This window comes from Prinia subflava, chromosome 11, assembly GCF_021018805.1.
Source record: "Prinia subflava isolate CZ2003 ecotype Zambia chromosome 11, Cam_Psub_1.2, whole genome shotgun sequence".
Lineage (NCBI taxonomy): Eukaryota > Metazoa > Chordata > Aves > Passeriformes > Cisticolidae > Prinia > Prinia subflava.
Window position 1 is genome coordinate 13561239 of NC_086257.1, and position 12960 is coordinate 13574198.

Here is a 12960-nt window from a genome sequence, read left to right on the forward strand (position 1 = left end):
CTCTTGGGCAAAGGTTGAGCTGCAAAGATCTGGACCAGCCTTTCTTGCTGCTTGTGCATCCAGATGGGAAGAGGGCAGAGACAGAAGTTCATCAACAGGGGATTGATGGTTGTTAATCACCACCAATTGCTTCCTGGAAGCCTAAACCATATGAGAGAATGTGATTGCTCAGACTGCAGAAGTCACCACTCTTCTTGAGCTGGAAAAAAGATACATTTCTGTCTGTGGTGTAAGTGTCGCCTCTCTCCTGATTTGTGCTCTTGGCAGGAAGAGTTGGGACTAGAGGAACACAGATGCTGAGGTCTTGTCTCCATAGGGTGGCACCATGCTCAGAGAGTAGAGGGTTCCTGTATCTGCTTTGGGTGTCCTGACAGGATTTTGGTGCCCAGAATGGTAAACCCAGTCCCAGTGAATCACATCCAATTGTTAGAGGTTAAAGGGGGATGGAGGGAGGAGCTGCAGGCAGGAGCGGCCACGGGGCTGTGGGACTGTGGCCTCGGTCAGCCCGGCAGGGCAGATCCCTGTTGTTGGCAGTGCAGCCTGGAACGGGGGAAATCAAGCGTTCCTTCGCCTGCAATTAGTGCAGGCTGGAATCACTTTGTTTTTGTCTCCGCAGGGTTTTGCATTATTTCAGTGCATAACTGGGGAGTGAGGATGGTGATCTGCTGCCTGGATGTGGTCTGTGGGACTGGGCGTGCCTGGAGGGGGCTGAATTAAGGTTTGGGGTGCTCTGCTGGAGAGCCTTTCAGCATGGCAGGGGACAAGGCACGGGATCACGGGGCTGAGCACTGAATACCTGACCCAAGCCAGAGCCGTGTTCTCTCCCTCCTGCCGCCCGCAGTGGGGACAAACATGCCAAGCAATAACAGCCCTCACAGGCTGCATTTTTGGGCTGAACTTTCTGTTGTTGCAGTTTTGACATTCTGGGTCACTTAGGGCTATGTTGTGCTTTTCTTCTTGTGTTGTTTTGATCTTCATGTGAAAACAAGTTCCTGACCCTTCTTGTCGCCAGATCACCCGTTGTGGGGCGAGCTGTGCAAACTCCAGCCTGCCCTCCTGCCAAGCCCTGCACCCTGCGGGGCTTGCACCTCACTGCTAAAAGGGTTTCCAGACACAAACATGAGCTGACAAAGCATGGATGTCTTTGTAAAAAAAAAATCTTTACTATTTTTATACTTTTAGAAAGATAAAAACATGTAGGTGTGAAACAAGAGGTGTCAGCTCCAGCCATGTTGTTTGCCATGTGTGCAGGCTTGAAGCATCAGTTGGGAAAACGGTTGTGGGGAGGGAGAAGGATTATGGAGCAATGGTGGAGTCTCTGTGTTGCCACTCATGTTTTCACCTCACCATTCCACACAGCTCTCTGCAGCATTAGCTTTGCCCCAAAGCATCAGAGGACCTCAGGCAACTTAGCAGAGCTGTCCTGAGCTTGCTCATGGAGCTGTGGACTCAGTTCCCTAGGGCAGTGGCCAGGAAGGGTCTGGGTGCCGTCTCTCCTGCTGTGTAGCAGTGGGGAAAATGGATGGAGATCAATCCAGCACCTGTCTCCATCCACTGCCCATTGCCTGCCTGGCTGTGGGCTGCACTTCCTCGGCACAGGCTGGGGCTGCAGAAGGCTGGGGCTGCTGCGCTGCTGAACGAGCAGCGCTGGGCACAGACACTCACGGGAAACGGAGGAGTAAGAGAACAGCAAATCGGAAACATCCTGGAGCCTGTCTGCATATCCTGAAGGTAGGGGAAACCTCCAGACAGCAAAACAGGATGGCACGGGAGTGTTTCCACTTGCTTGACTCATGCTGAAACAATGCCCGGCCACTGTTTGTCTTGGACAAACACATTTCTCTGAGCAACAGGATCTCCCAGCCCTCCTGCTAGGCCAGTGCTGGGATTTAACTGTTGCACAGTCTGGGGTTGGCCTGTCCTTCGGGGCCACTCAGGGTGAGTTGGAGTGGCCTGTGGAGAGCAGTAGCTCCTGCTGAAGCTGGACATGGATCACCCTGCAGTGTCTGGCAGGGAGTCCTGGATGCAGAGGGGGAGATGGCAGGAGCCCATGTCATGTGCTGGAAGTGATCTGCAGTCCGAGGCCATTGGCATGGTTTCCATCTCTCCAGCTGTGGCTAGGAAAAGAGGCACCCTGTCCATGGGTCAGGCATGTCCTTTCTGTGGCTTTTGGATCCAGTGTGGGACATGGGCTACAGTTAACACTCCTGTGGAGAGGGTTGCAGGCAGAGCTTCATCCCACAAGAAGCTGCCCCCATGGTGGGGTTGTGGAAGACACTGGTGCTGTGCAGCAGCCTCCTAGATGCTTGTGGGCTTTCCATGGCAGCACTGGATTCCTCCTGCCAAGCTGTTGTTTGAATATTGGCCTAGAGAGGAGCATCTTCCCAGTCTGACGTAGGCCTGCTCATGTGTCTGCCTGCAGAGAGTTCACACTGTGGCCAAGATCGGGAGATCTGGCTTCAGTGGGAGTGATTTTGATGTGAAGATTAGATTCTGCATCTGAAGGTTGCATCATCCAAAAGGCTTTCCATGCAAGGAGATGCTTCTTCAGAGTCATAACCTTAATTAAAAGTCCTGTTGTCCCCTGCAGCATCTCAGCTGTGCTGGCCAGTCCTGCTCACCAGACTACATAGAGTGATAGTGGTCTGTATAAATATTTATGTTGCTGTGAGCCTTCCATGCCAAATCTTGGTTAAATTGAAAAGTCCAGACTCTCTGGTGCTCTTGAGTTCTGCTAAGAAACATGTAGGGAAGCACTGCAGATGCAGCCTGCATGGGAGTAACCAGATGGGCAGGCAGGTCACTGTCCCTGGGGGGTGTGTGGGTACACGCCTGGCCTGTGGAGCAGCCCATCTGCATTCCCAGCAGTGTAGCTGTGCCATGGCTGGTGATGGAAGCACAGCCTGCTCCTCCTCAGCCTCCTGGCCAGGTGATGGAAGCACAGCCTGCTGCCCCTCAGCCTCCTGGCTGGTGATGGAAGCACAGCCTGCTGCCCCTCAGCCTCCTGGCCAGGTGTGAGCAGTGGGGCTGCACCTGGGGCATAGCAAGGTCTCCATCAGGGCACGATGATTGTCTCCTCACACCAGTGCAGCCCAGACCTATCTGACAGCCTGGCTTGGCTCAGCATTTGTCCCTAGACACAGGAGCTCAGTGTCTCAGCAGCTCACCTGCCAGGTGCCAAAGGGATAGGACTCCTCCTTTCAAAACAGCCCTGTGGTTGAGAGGAACAGAGTGGGGAAATACTGTGGCACTCCCCAAAATGTTATGAAAGCGCTCAGATTACTAAAGGCAGAGCGTAAACCCTGTTCTCACTGTGTTTCCTGGTTATAGATCTCTCCAGTCACACTGGTGGCATGTGAGAGGAAGCAGAGCAGTGGTATTGATTGCACAGCTGCTCTCAGCAGCCTCGGCCTGACCCCGGGCCCATGTGCCTCGCCTGCTCTCTGCTCCCATCCCCACAATCATCCCCACAGCCATCCCAGCCTCTTCTCTGTCTAAGAACTGCTGCTGCTGGCACAGGCACTGCCAGTGACAGTGGGCTCTGGGTACCCACCAGTGTGCCAGCACCACCTGTGGCCGTCAGCACTGCCCCCATCATGCTCCCCTGAGAGGTCTCCTTGGGAAGGAATGGTCTGCTGGCAACAGGGAGGATCTAACCCACAGGTCCTCGGGTGCTTTTACCCCCTCCAGGAAGGAGGACGATACCTGCTGTGAAGATGGGCTTCAGGAGAAGTCCCAGAGCTTCACAGGTCCAAGAATGCACACAGCTGGGGCTGGAAAGGTGGCTGCTGCCTCCACTTCAGCTGTTGGGTGAGATCTTTACTGCTGTCCCCCATGTCAAGAAGCTAATTAAAGCTTGAGGCATCTTGGGAATCCACAGTGTCGGAAATGATAAAAGTTTTTCCAGTAGGAAAGGATATCTACATCAAAGGGGCAGCTACAGACAACAAAGGGCTGACACTTGGGTCCCTGTGTGGCTGCAAGGCCATTCGCTTTTGCCTCTGCGTAAAACCTAGGGAGAACTCAAACAGGACATTATTTTGTAAAAAGGAAAAGCTTTGTTTCTACTTGTGATCATGTGGGAGCTGCTGGAAGTGTGCTGTGTGCTCAGTGACATGCATTTTGTTTGTTTGAGAGCTGTTGAAATAACCCAGAGAAGCCCATTAATGGGTGGAATCAGGACTGTGCAGCTCTGGAATTGGAGCTGCGGCCCTTGCACTGCTGGGTATTTGCTGGGAGCTCAGCGGCACCAGCGCTAAGTCACTTTGTCAGATGTTTGGAAGAGGAAAGGAGTTATCCTGGGCTGTGAGCAGGCTAATGCTAAATCCATAGCCAGGCCAGGCTGTCAGAGAGTCTGGGCTGAGACAGTACATTCTGTACCTTCTCTTGGGATCTGAAAAAAACCCCAAAGTACGGCTGACAGCTGCAGGCAAGGAGCAGCTGGATTCCCTGGCTGAGGCAGCAGTGGTGGTTGTAAGATATCAATCTGCAGGTGGGCTGCTGCCTGCGATGGAGCTTTCCAGAAAGGTCCTCCTGTCTGAGTTTCTCTAGTTTCATGGACTTTTCATGCAGGCAAGTGGCCCTGGCTTAGAGACTTTACTCTTTTCCAAGGGCTTTTGCCCTGAGCGAGAAGGGAGCTGGCATCCACAATGGGTTCTGTTCACCAGGTCCCTCAGGAGTAAAGGCAGGAGAGTCTGTGCCTGCTGTTTGTGCCATTGTGATGTCAATGCTGTCTGCCCACAGTCCTACAAGCCCCACACCCTGTGCACTTTGGATTTTAAACCATTTCAGAACTTAGACTTGATTTGTAACAAGTGCTGCTGTTCAACGCATGGGGAAAACGGTTCTAGGAATTGTTTGGCAATGGCTGCCAAGAAGCAGCCAAAATTACAGAACAAACAGAACCTGCAAGGAAATGGAAGCAGAATTAATTTCAGGATTTTGGCTTTACCTCTGATTTAAAAATTATCCAAGAAAGTAAAGAGTTGTGTTGTTTACAACTGAATATCATTAATATATAGGACCTGTCCAATTTATTCCCACTACGATGCAAACTTGAAATGTCATTTTAAAACAATGAATAAATTGGATGAGATCTGACAACCCCAACTGTGCATTGATTAGCAGAAATAGTATTAATAATATTAAGCAGCAGGTGAGCTGCTGTTAAAGGAGAGCATCTCCCCTGTTCCTGAGTCCCATTGGTAGGCAAAGGTGTCCCAGAGCAGGCAGCCTGTGCTTCCAAGGCAGGCTGGAGAACACTGCCAGAGCAGAGTTTATGCACAGTTGTTAACAGAAATCTGCCATTTTGGCAGTAGTTAGGCCCACAGTGTTCTGGAGTGTCTCTGTGGATGGGTTGCCCTCCTTCCTGTACTGGTGCTGATAGAGGATGGTCTGACACATACATGTCATTGCTCTGCACTGCACCAGTGCCACAGGCATTTGATCTACAGAGGGAAGGGAACTGATGTGACCCACACGGGGATTTATGGTCCCACCTCTATTTGGAGGATGATTTTAGCACTGGTGTGGGGTGTAGAAATGTTTGGTGATGAGGAAGGCCATCCTTGAAAATCTGTCCCAAAGAAAGGTTTTGCTCATAAGCTGTGTTCACAAGTTGTCATTTGTCATCTGTTTAAGAGTTCCCATTTTTGGACTAAGTCCATGCAGAAATGTCATCAGTGAGAATCAATTTGCTGCTCTAAATACAGGCCTTTTAAAAGGTTGGCATGCAGGCTGGGCTGTGGTAGAGACCAGCACTGTACAGACAAAATTTGTGCATTACGTGAGAAGTTTATTAAGGAATTACTGATGTCCTCGTTGTCTGTTGCTTCATCACTATTTTCCATGGGAGGCATGGAGGTCCTGCCTGAGCTGGACCTTTACCCTGAACCCATCAGAGAAGGGTGAGGTGGTCCCGGTGCACACCAACACATCCTGCCCTTTGTCCTGGGATGGAAATTGGCATTGTTTTGCCCCGGATGCCATTTTCCCCTGCAGGGCAAGGGTACTGCTGTGTTGGTGATGCCACTGCACATCACTGGATACATGGTGCTCCTGAGCACTGTGGAGCTGGGATTTCCTGGATTGCTCAAGCTGTTCAGCCTCAGCTAAGGTGCTGTGGAGTGGGCTGGTACTGAACCTGCTGTCCTGGCTCCTTAAGGGGTTTAGCAATTGCACGTGGAAAATAAGCAATTAGCAACAAGGGCTGCTTTGTTGCAAAGCTGCTGAGCTCGCCAGGCCGAGGTCCAGCCGCCGGGGCAGGAGGAGGGAGCTGGGTTGGATGCTGCTCCGGGTGAAGCCCTGGGTGGTTGCCTCCCAAGTGGCAGAAACTTGGAAGGGCCTACCTTCATTGCAGCAGTGCCTTCTGGAGGTGAGAGGAGAAGGAGGAAGGGGAGCTGGCCTTTTCCTGAGGGTTAATCTCTGTTGAACACAGTGATGGTAAAGGGCTGACAGCTGCTTGCCACAGTGAGGATTAGCCAAGAGGAGAAGGGTGCAGGGAAGTTTCTTGGCAGTGCTCTTACTTTGTGCTAAGGATGAAGGAGGAAAGCCACCATCACTCCCTGAATTGACCATGCCATCATTCCCATCACTGTCCCCTCCCTACTGCCCACACCCTCTCCTCCAGGCAGGACAGAAGCTGCTGTCAGGGTCTCCCTTTTGCTCTCTGCCATTTCAAACACATCCCCTGTCCCCATCAGGACACTGCATACTTCACATTGGGGCTCCCATCCCATCTGCCTCTTTGACCAGCTCTCTGGGGCCCTGCAGGTCCTAGGCACCACCAGGTGGGCAGCTCAGCTTGCACTGGAGCAGTAGTGTTTGCAGCTGGGGATAACGCTGGCAGCTCAGGAACTGAACAGTGTATTTGGAGGTAGGAGGGCGTGTGGTGCACTTGTTGTTGTAGTCGGAGTTTGGGCTGGCAGGGCTGCTGTCGGAGTGGCTCAGAGAGGGATGGCTGGCAGCCTGTGCATCCCTTCTGCTCCAGGAGCCTCATGCCTGGTGGGATGGGCTCAAGGTCCTGTGAGAGAGGCTTGCTGACAAAACGCATCCTCGAGGTACTGGCCTGCTGCTGCTGCCCATCCTGCTCTCCCAGACAGCTGCCCAACCTCTGGCAGCGCTTGGCAAGAGGCAGCAGCAAATCAGTGACCTCCAGCAAGGAGCTGACTGTTTCTGGGATGCTTATTACATCCAGACTCTTGCAGATACCCTATTTTTGTGGCTTTATCCCATGACTGTTGGCTTTGTTTCCCCTTTGGTGAGGGGGAGGCCATGCAGCCTTCCTCCCGGGGTATCATGCTGCATAGGCTCATGCAGTGCACACTGGCTGCACCCTGCAGCCTTCCAGGAGCATCCTCTAACCACAGCCACCCTGGGTCTAGTCTGACACCTTGTTTCACTTCATGTCTTTTTGACATGGTTCCTTGATTCCCCAGATGCTTTGAGGGGAGGCATTCCTGGCGATGTGGATGCATGGGGAAGGTCCACGTCCTCAGCAGCAAGCTCAGTGGCAGCTGCACAGCTGTGTGGCAGGGTTGCAGCCTCTTGAACATCAGATGGGTATAGGCACACAAGCCCAGTCTGCTGCTTGTGAGGCAAGTGCTTTGAGCTTGGTGCTGGTCTCTCAGCTGGCAGTAAGCCCTGCATCTTGCCTTTCCTGCCAGCTTGGGCACCCAGCTGCTTTACCAGAGGTTTCCAGCTCATCCCATGAAGTTCTTCCCCCAGAGCTGATGTAAATGAGCGGAAGCTCACAGATTTGGACAAGGTCTTCCCCTCACTTGTTTGTCCCCTGCTGCACATGAAAACAAGAGAAGGCCCTACAGAATACACCTGGTGGGTGGGGTGGTCCCTCCTGGCCTGGCAGCTGTCCCCAGCAAGGCGTTTGGAGGGGTGTGATGGCAGCTCTGTGAGCCGGGGCTCGTGATCGCCGGGCTGCAATGCAGGGGAGGTGCGGCCGCAGCGCCCTGTGCTGGGCCAGCAGGGGAAGTCCTGCTGGAAGCTGCGTTTTTTATCTGGGCTGCCTGGGCCTGGTGTTTGAATGCTTGGAAATGCTCTTCTCCAGATGTTTCCTAGCACATGCCGGCTCTGTTTATAAACAGCTCCTCAAAGCAGAGCCCGTTGGGGCTGCAGGCAGGCGCTCGCGGCAGGCCCCGCACGGCTCCCCTGCACCATGGCACGGGGTCTGGGGCCACAGGTCACCTCTGTCCCCTCTTGTCTAGATGGGTTGGAGCAGTGAACAAAAGCCCCAAATTCCTCCTCTTCCTTTCTCCTCCCTTTCTCCTGGCTAACAGCTTCCTGCCTCGATGGATCCTGGTGCTGCCAGCATCTCCAGGCTGCCTTCCTGCCCAAGCTTTTGCTGCTGGGGGTACAGAGAGGGCACACTGCCCTGCCTGAACTGCCTGTTCCCAGGGACATTCCGGCCACTCCAGGGGCTTGGGTTAGGGAGACATTTCCATTGCATCCCATTGAGGTTCAATTCCTTGATGATTGTCTCAAGAGCACATCCTGACAGCATGCTTGTCCAGCCTCTGGAGTTTTCCCCTTATGTTTTGCCCAAATCTGAGGTGAGTGCCAAGGGGCGATGGATAGAGAGTGGGTGGAGGCTATGTCAGCTGTTCGGCTGGTTGTTGTGCTTTGCCAGCCCCGTCTCCTCTGAAGAGAACAATGCTCTCATACTCATCACTCCTTCCACTTCTAGCTGGGTGGAGGTGCCTTTCCATGCTCTTCTCTGTCCTGGCCCCTAGAGGACAGCACCAAAACCCACTTGAAAGACAAAAGCCAAGAAAAATCCTGTCTAAAGAGCTGCTGCCAGTGGCCCTGCCAGGATACCTTTCCCTCGGCTGGCCTGAGCCCAGCAGGGCAAGGCTGTTGTGCTCAGCTGTGAGCAAGTCCCCAAACCATCGGCGCTGCGGAGCCACCTGCAGCTCCTCACGTCCTGTTTCCCACCTCAGCATCCCTCGGTGCAGATGGCCCTGCCCTCCTGCCAGCCCCACACCCCGCTCACAGCCGGGGAGGACGCCCTGTCACAGGCGGCGCTGGGAGGAAGGGCTGAACAATTGCTGCTCGTCCGTCTGTGTCCTCTTCCTGCAGAAAGGGCGCGTTATCAGCCCTCCCCCAGTCATCTGGGGAACGGCTCTGCCGATAATTTGAGCCATGTGATAAAGATTTGCCTTAGCCCCACCATGGCCTGGCAATGCCAGGAGCCTGGGTGCTTGCAATTTTTTTATCCCGGCTGTTGGCAGTGGCTGTAATCTTGTCCCTTAGCTTGGGCAGCATGTGTTTGGAGGTAAGAATGTGAAAGGAATCAGCTTCACTGCTGTGGAGCTGGAAATGAGCACCTCTCTGTGGCACTGCTTACCCTCTCCCTCTTGTCAGCCTCCAGCACAAGGTTCTGGGCAGGGGGATGGCTTTCTTGGCACTGCTAGGGAGAAGCAGAGGATGCAGAGGTGGGCTTGAGCCACTCCCTGGATCTGAGCATTTCAGGAGGCTGACTGGTACACGGCTGGGGCTTGTCTTTGCAAGTTGCGCTTCCTTCTAATGCTGCATGGAGAATGTTTTGCCTTGCTTTTCTAAGGAGCAACCCATCCATGAGTTGTCTTTGCCTGTCCTCAAGACACAACTGCTCTTTGCAGAGGCAGAGCCCTTTATCCTTTCCCCACCCTTTAGATCCAACAAGCACTGCTGCCCATGAGCTCTGTCGAGGCAACCCATCCTCCACTCCCCTTCCCTGGGAAGCATGGATATGACTGCTTCAAGACTGAGCCCTCTTTCCATGGAAAACTGGCACTTGGAAAAACCCTTTTTGTTCTGAATCGGGTGAAAGGGAGTGGTGTAAACACACTTAATGAAATGGAACATATCAGTGCTTTAATGGAAAGTTTTAAGGAAGTGATGCTGCATGATGCTTGTGGGTCTCCAGATCAGGAAATAAAAAAGATATTCACAGGTGACATCATTAATAGATCCACACTTCCTGCTGGGATAATTCTGCTGGTGGCTGTTGAATCCTGGCTGTCACCGTGGCCAGTCTTGCTGTGCTGGGGATCCAGAGCACAGGCCAGAAGGGTGGATTTGATAGTCTGATCTCTGTACAAGCTGTAGGAATCCCTGGACAAGTGCCTGTGGAAGCTCAGCACAGCTTCTTAGAAGAAAAATTTAAATTTAAGTTCTTGCAGTGGAAAGCATTGCCTCTGCAGCTGTCCCAGGGGCAGAAGTCTCTGCATCTTCTTACGTCTGAGGGATGTCCAGCTTCAGCTTTCAAGCATGGAACCACTTTAAACATTTGGATGCAAAATCTACCAACATGTTCTTGTTGCCTTGAGCTCTATGGAGACTTGGATGGTGTCTGACAGGTTTGAGAAGAAACTAATGGCAGGCTTGGCTTATTCTTTCTAACAGTCTTTCTCCTTGACATCTTCACAGCAAGGTGTAAAAAACCCTTCTGTAACTTTACCTTAAGTGTGAGGGCTGGAAGGAGAGAGCAGTGCTGGCAGACATGGGCTGTGAGACAGTTGGGGGAGTCATGGGTCCCTCCTGCCCTCCTCTGAAACAACAGGCTCACACTGCTCTCAGGTGCTCAGCTTAGCAGCAGAGGATGCTGTTCGAGGGAGGAAGACTTTCAGACTGAATGGGAGCAATTTTGGGGGGCAGATCCAGTTACTTGGGGCATAGCATGGGATTAATTCACTTCCTGCACGTGGGAGCAGCCAGTGTATGTATGGTGAGGTATATTCTCTGACACCGGACTGAGAAAGGAGCTAAAGAAATTTCTGGGCTGCTTGCTTAGGTAATTGAAATTAGGACACTTCTGGTGGTTCACCCAAGGCACTGGGGATGTGGTTTTGTCTCTCTGCACAGTTGTGTGAGCAGTCACACGATCCTGTCTCCACTTGGCTCACCAGAATGATGCTGGTAGAAACAAAAGGGGCTTCAGGAGATGGTAAGCAGCGTGGTTTGAAGTCTGGGCAGTATCCTGTGCAGTGGGATGGAGAGAAAGGCAGCCTGTGAAGCACTGTGTATTCTGAGAGGCTGGGTGCCTCCAGACAGAAGACAAGCATGGTGAGATCCCTTGGGTGGCAGGTAGATCCTGTGCTGTAATCCAGACCTGCCCAGACTTGAGGGGGCTGCTCCTCAGGCTGCACTTCCTGACATCCCTGTGCGTGTTCTTCCTCTCTTTCCAGGCACACTTTCTGGCAGTATCGCCGTGAGAACCCCCAAACCAAAGTGGGGGAGCCCCCTCCTGATGGTCTGCCTGGCTTCAACAGTGGTGTCCTGCTCCTGAACCTGGAAGCCATGAGGCAATCCAAGCTCTACAACCAGCTGCTGGAGCCCACCATGGTGCAGAAGCTGACGGAGAAGTACCACTTCAAGGGCCACCTTGGGGACCAGGATTTCTTCACTATGGTGGGGATGGAGCATCCAGAGCTTTTCCATGTGCTTGACTGCACGTGGAACCGGCAGCTTTGCACGTGGTGGAGGGACCATGGATACAGCGACGTGTTTGACCAGTATTTCCAGTGTGAGGGGGAGGTCAGAATTTACCATGGCAACTGCAACACCCCAATCCCTGAAGACTAAGGCACCCACTGCCCCCAGGGACAGCTCTGACTGCAGCAAGATCTGCAAAGCCTTAGTGGCTGACTAACAGACCCTCAGGAAGGACCAGCTCTGATCCAGCATAATCCAGGGGAATCTAGGGATCGCAGGAGCATTCAGTATCCCACTGCCTGTAGCCTCACCCTCCAAGAGGAAGGGCAGTTCAGTTGCTGGAACAGGACATCCACAGCCACTGTATCCAGGGCTCAGCTCCTGGCTCTGCTTGGCAAAGTCCATGGTGCCCCTCTGGGCCTCAGCTGCTGGGGCATGGGAACAGCCGAGGGGCCATCAGAGACTGCTGCTTTTGCACCAGGCAGGTCCAGCTCTCTGGGTGCTGTGCAGCTTTGCCTTGTCTGATGGTCACCAGGAGTCCCCAGCGGGCAGTTGGGTTTCATTTGTCATTCCTTGGTGGCCCATTTCTGCACCTCTTGCAGAGAATTGGTCTGGTCCCTGCGGAGAGCAGACACTGTCCTCAGGTCATCTTCCTTTTGAAGCATTCCAGAAAGGTGAGAGGGCTTTAAAGACTGAAAAGCTGCTTTAAATTGGGTTACTTACAAACAAAAATTGAATGCTAGATAAGCTTTAAAGCCTTCCTGTTGGTTCTTAGCAATAAAAGCTTTACTGCCCTATGTTGTCCTAGAAGTGTTCAGTGTGTAGCAATAGGTTCATTTTTCTAGCTTTGCCTTTAATCTTTCATATGAAAATAAAGCTGCAGATATCAGACACACTCGGCTGTTTTTCTGTGGCACAACTGAAGTCCTGTGCAATAGGAGGTTTCCTGCTCTTATCATGATTAAAAAGTAGCTGATGTGTATCTGCTGGGCAGTTGAATATGGTGCCCCACATAGCTTATCCCACATCTGTCCCATGTGAGTGATGCAAATAAACAAGCTGGATTTTTAAAGATCATCACCACCGTATTGAGGGTTGGTTTGGACGGAGCTGGGAACTACCTGTGCTGTGAATGAGGGAGCTGCAGGCTGAGCACGCTATTCCTTGAATAAATGCTGCCTTGGTGAGCCTGGCTGGTGGGCAAGCTCCTGCACAGGTCTGTGTCAGGGATGTGCAGGGCTCATCAAGCACCTCCAGCCCAGCTCAGCTTGTTTTACACCCCGTGTGTGCATCTGTGTGATGTGCACCTGCAAGAGAGGGGTGGGGGCCTGATTGTGGCTTAGCCCAATAACAGAACACACCGTATATGTGACAGGAGTGTCCTGGGCTCCTTCCCAGTGCCCCTGAATGAGCTGTAGGAGAGGCTCTCCTCCCTCAAACTGATGTGCAGAGACAGCAGGCTGTAGTATAGGCTGCATCCTGAACCCTGCCCTCTCTGATGTGGTGAATCAATCTGTTTCCAAATAGCATAAA

General features: G+C 52.6%; 1 protein-coding gene across 1 annotated transcript in view; it reads left to right on the top strand.

The window, feature by feature from the left end:
• The window catches only part of XXYLT1 (xyloside xylosyltransferase 1), a 31889-nt gene extending 19569 nt beyond the window's left edge, over positions 1 to 12320 (top strand). The window contains exon 4 of the mRNA XM_063408719.1: positions 11181 to 12320. Coding sequence (XP_063264789.1) covers positions 11181 to 11577 — 397 coding nt within the window. The 3' untranslated portion in view covers positions 11578 to 12320. The remainder of the gene's footprint in view (positions 1 to 11180) is intronic.
• The last annotated feature ends 640 nt before the right edge of the window (positions 12321 to 12960 follow it).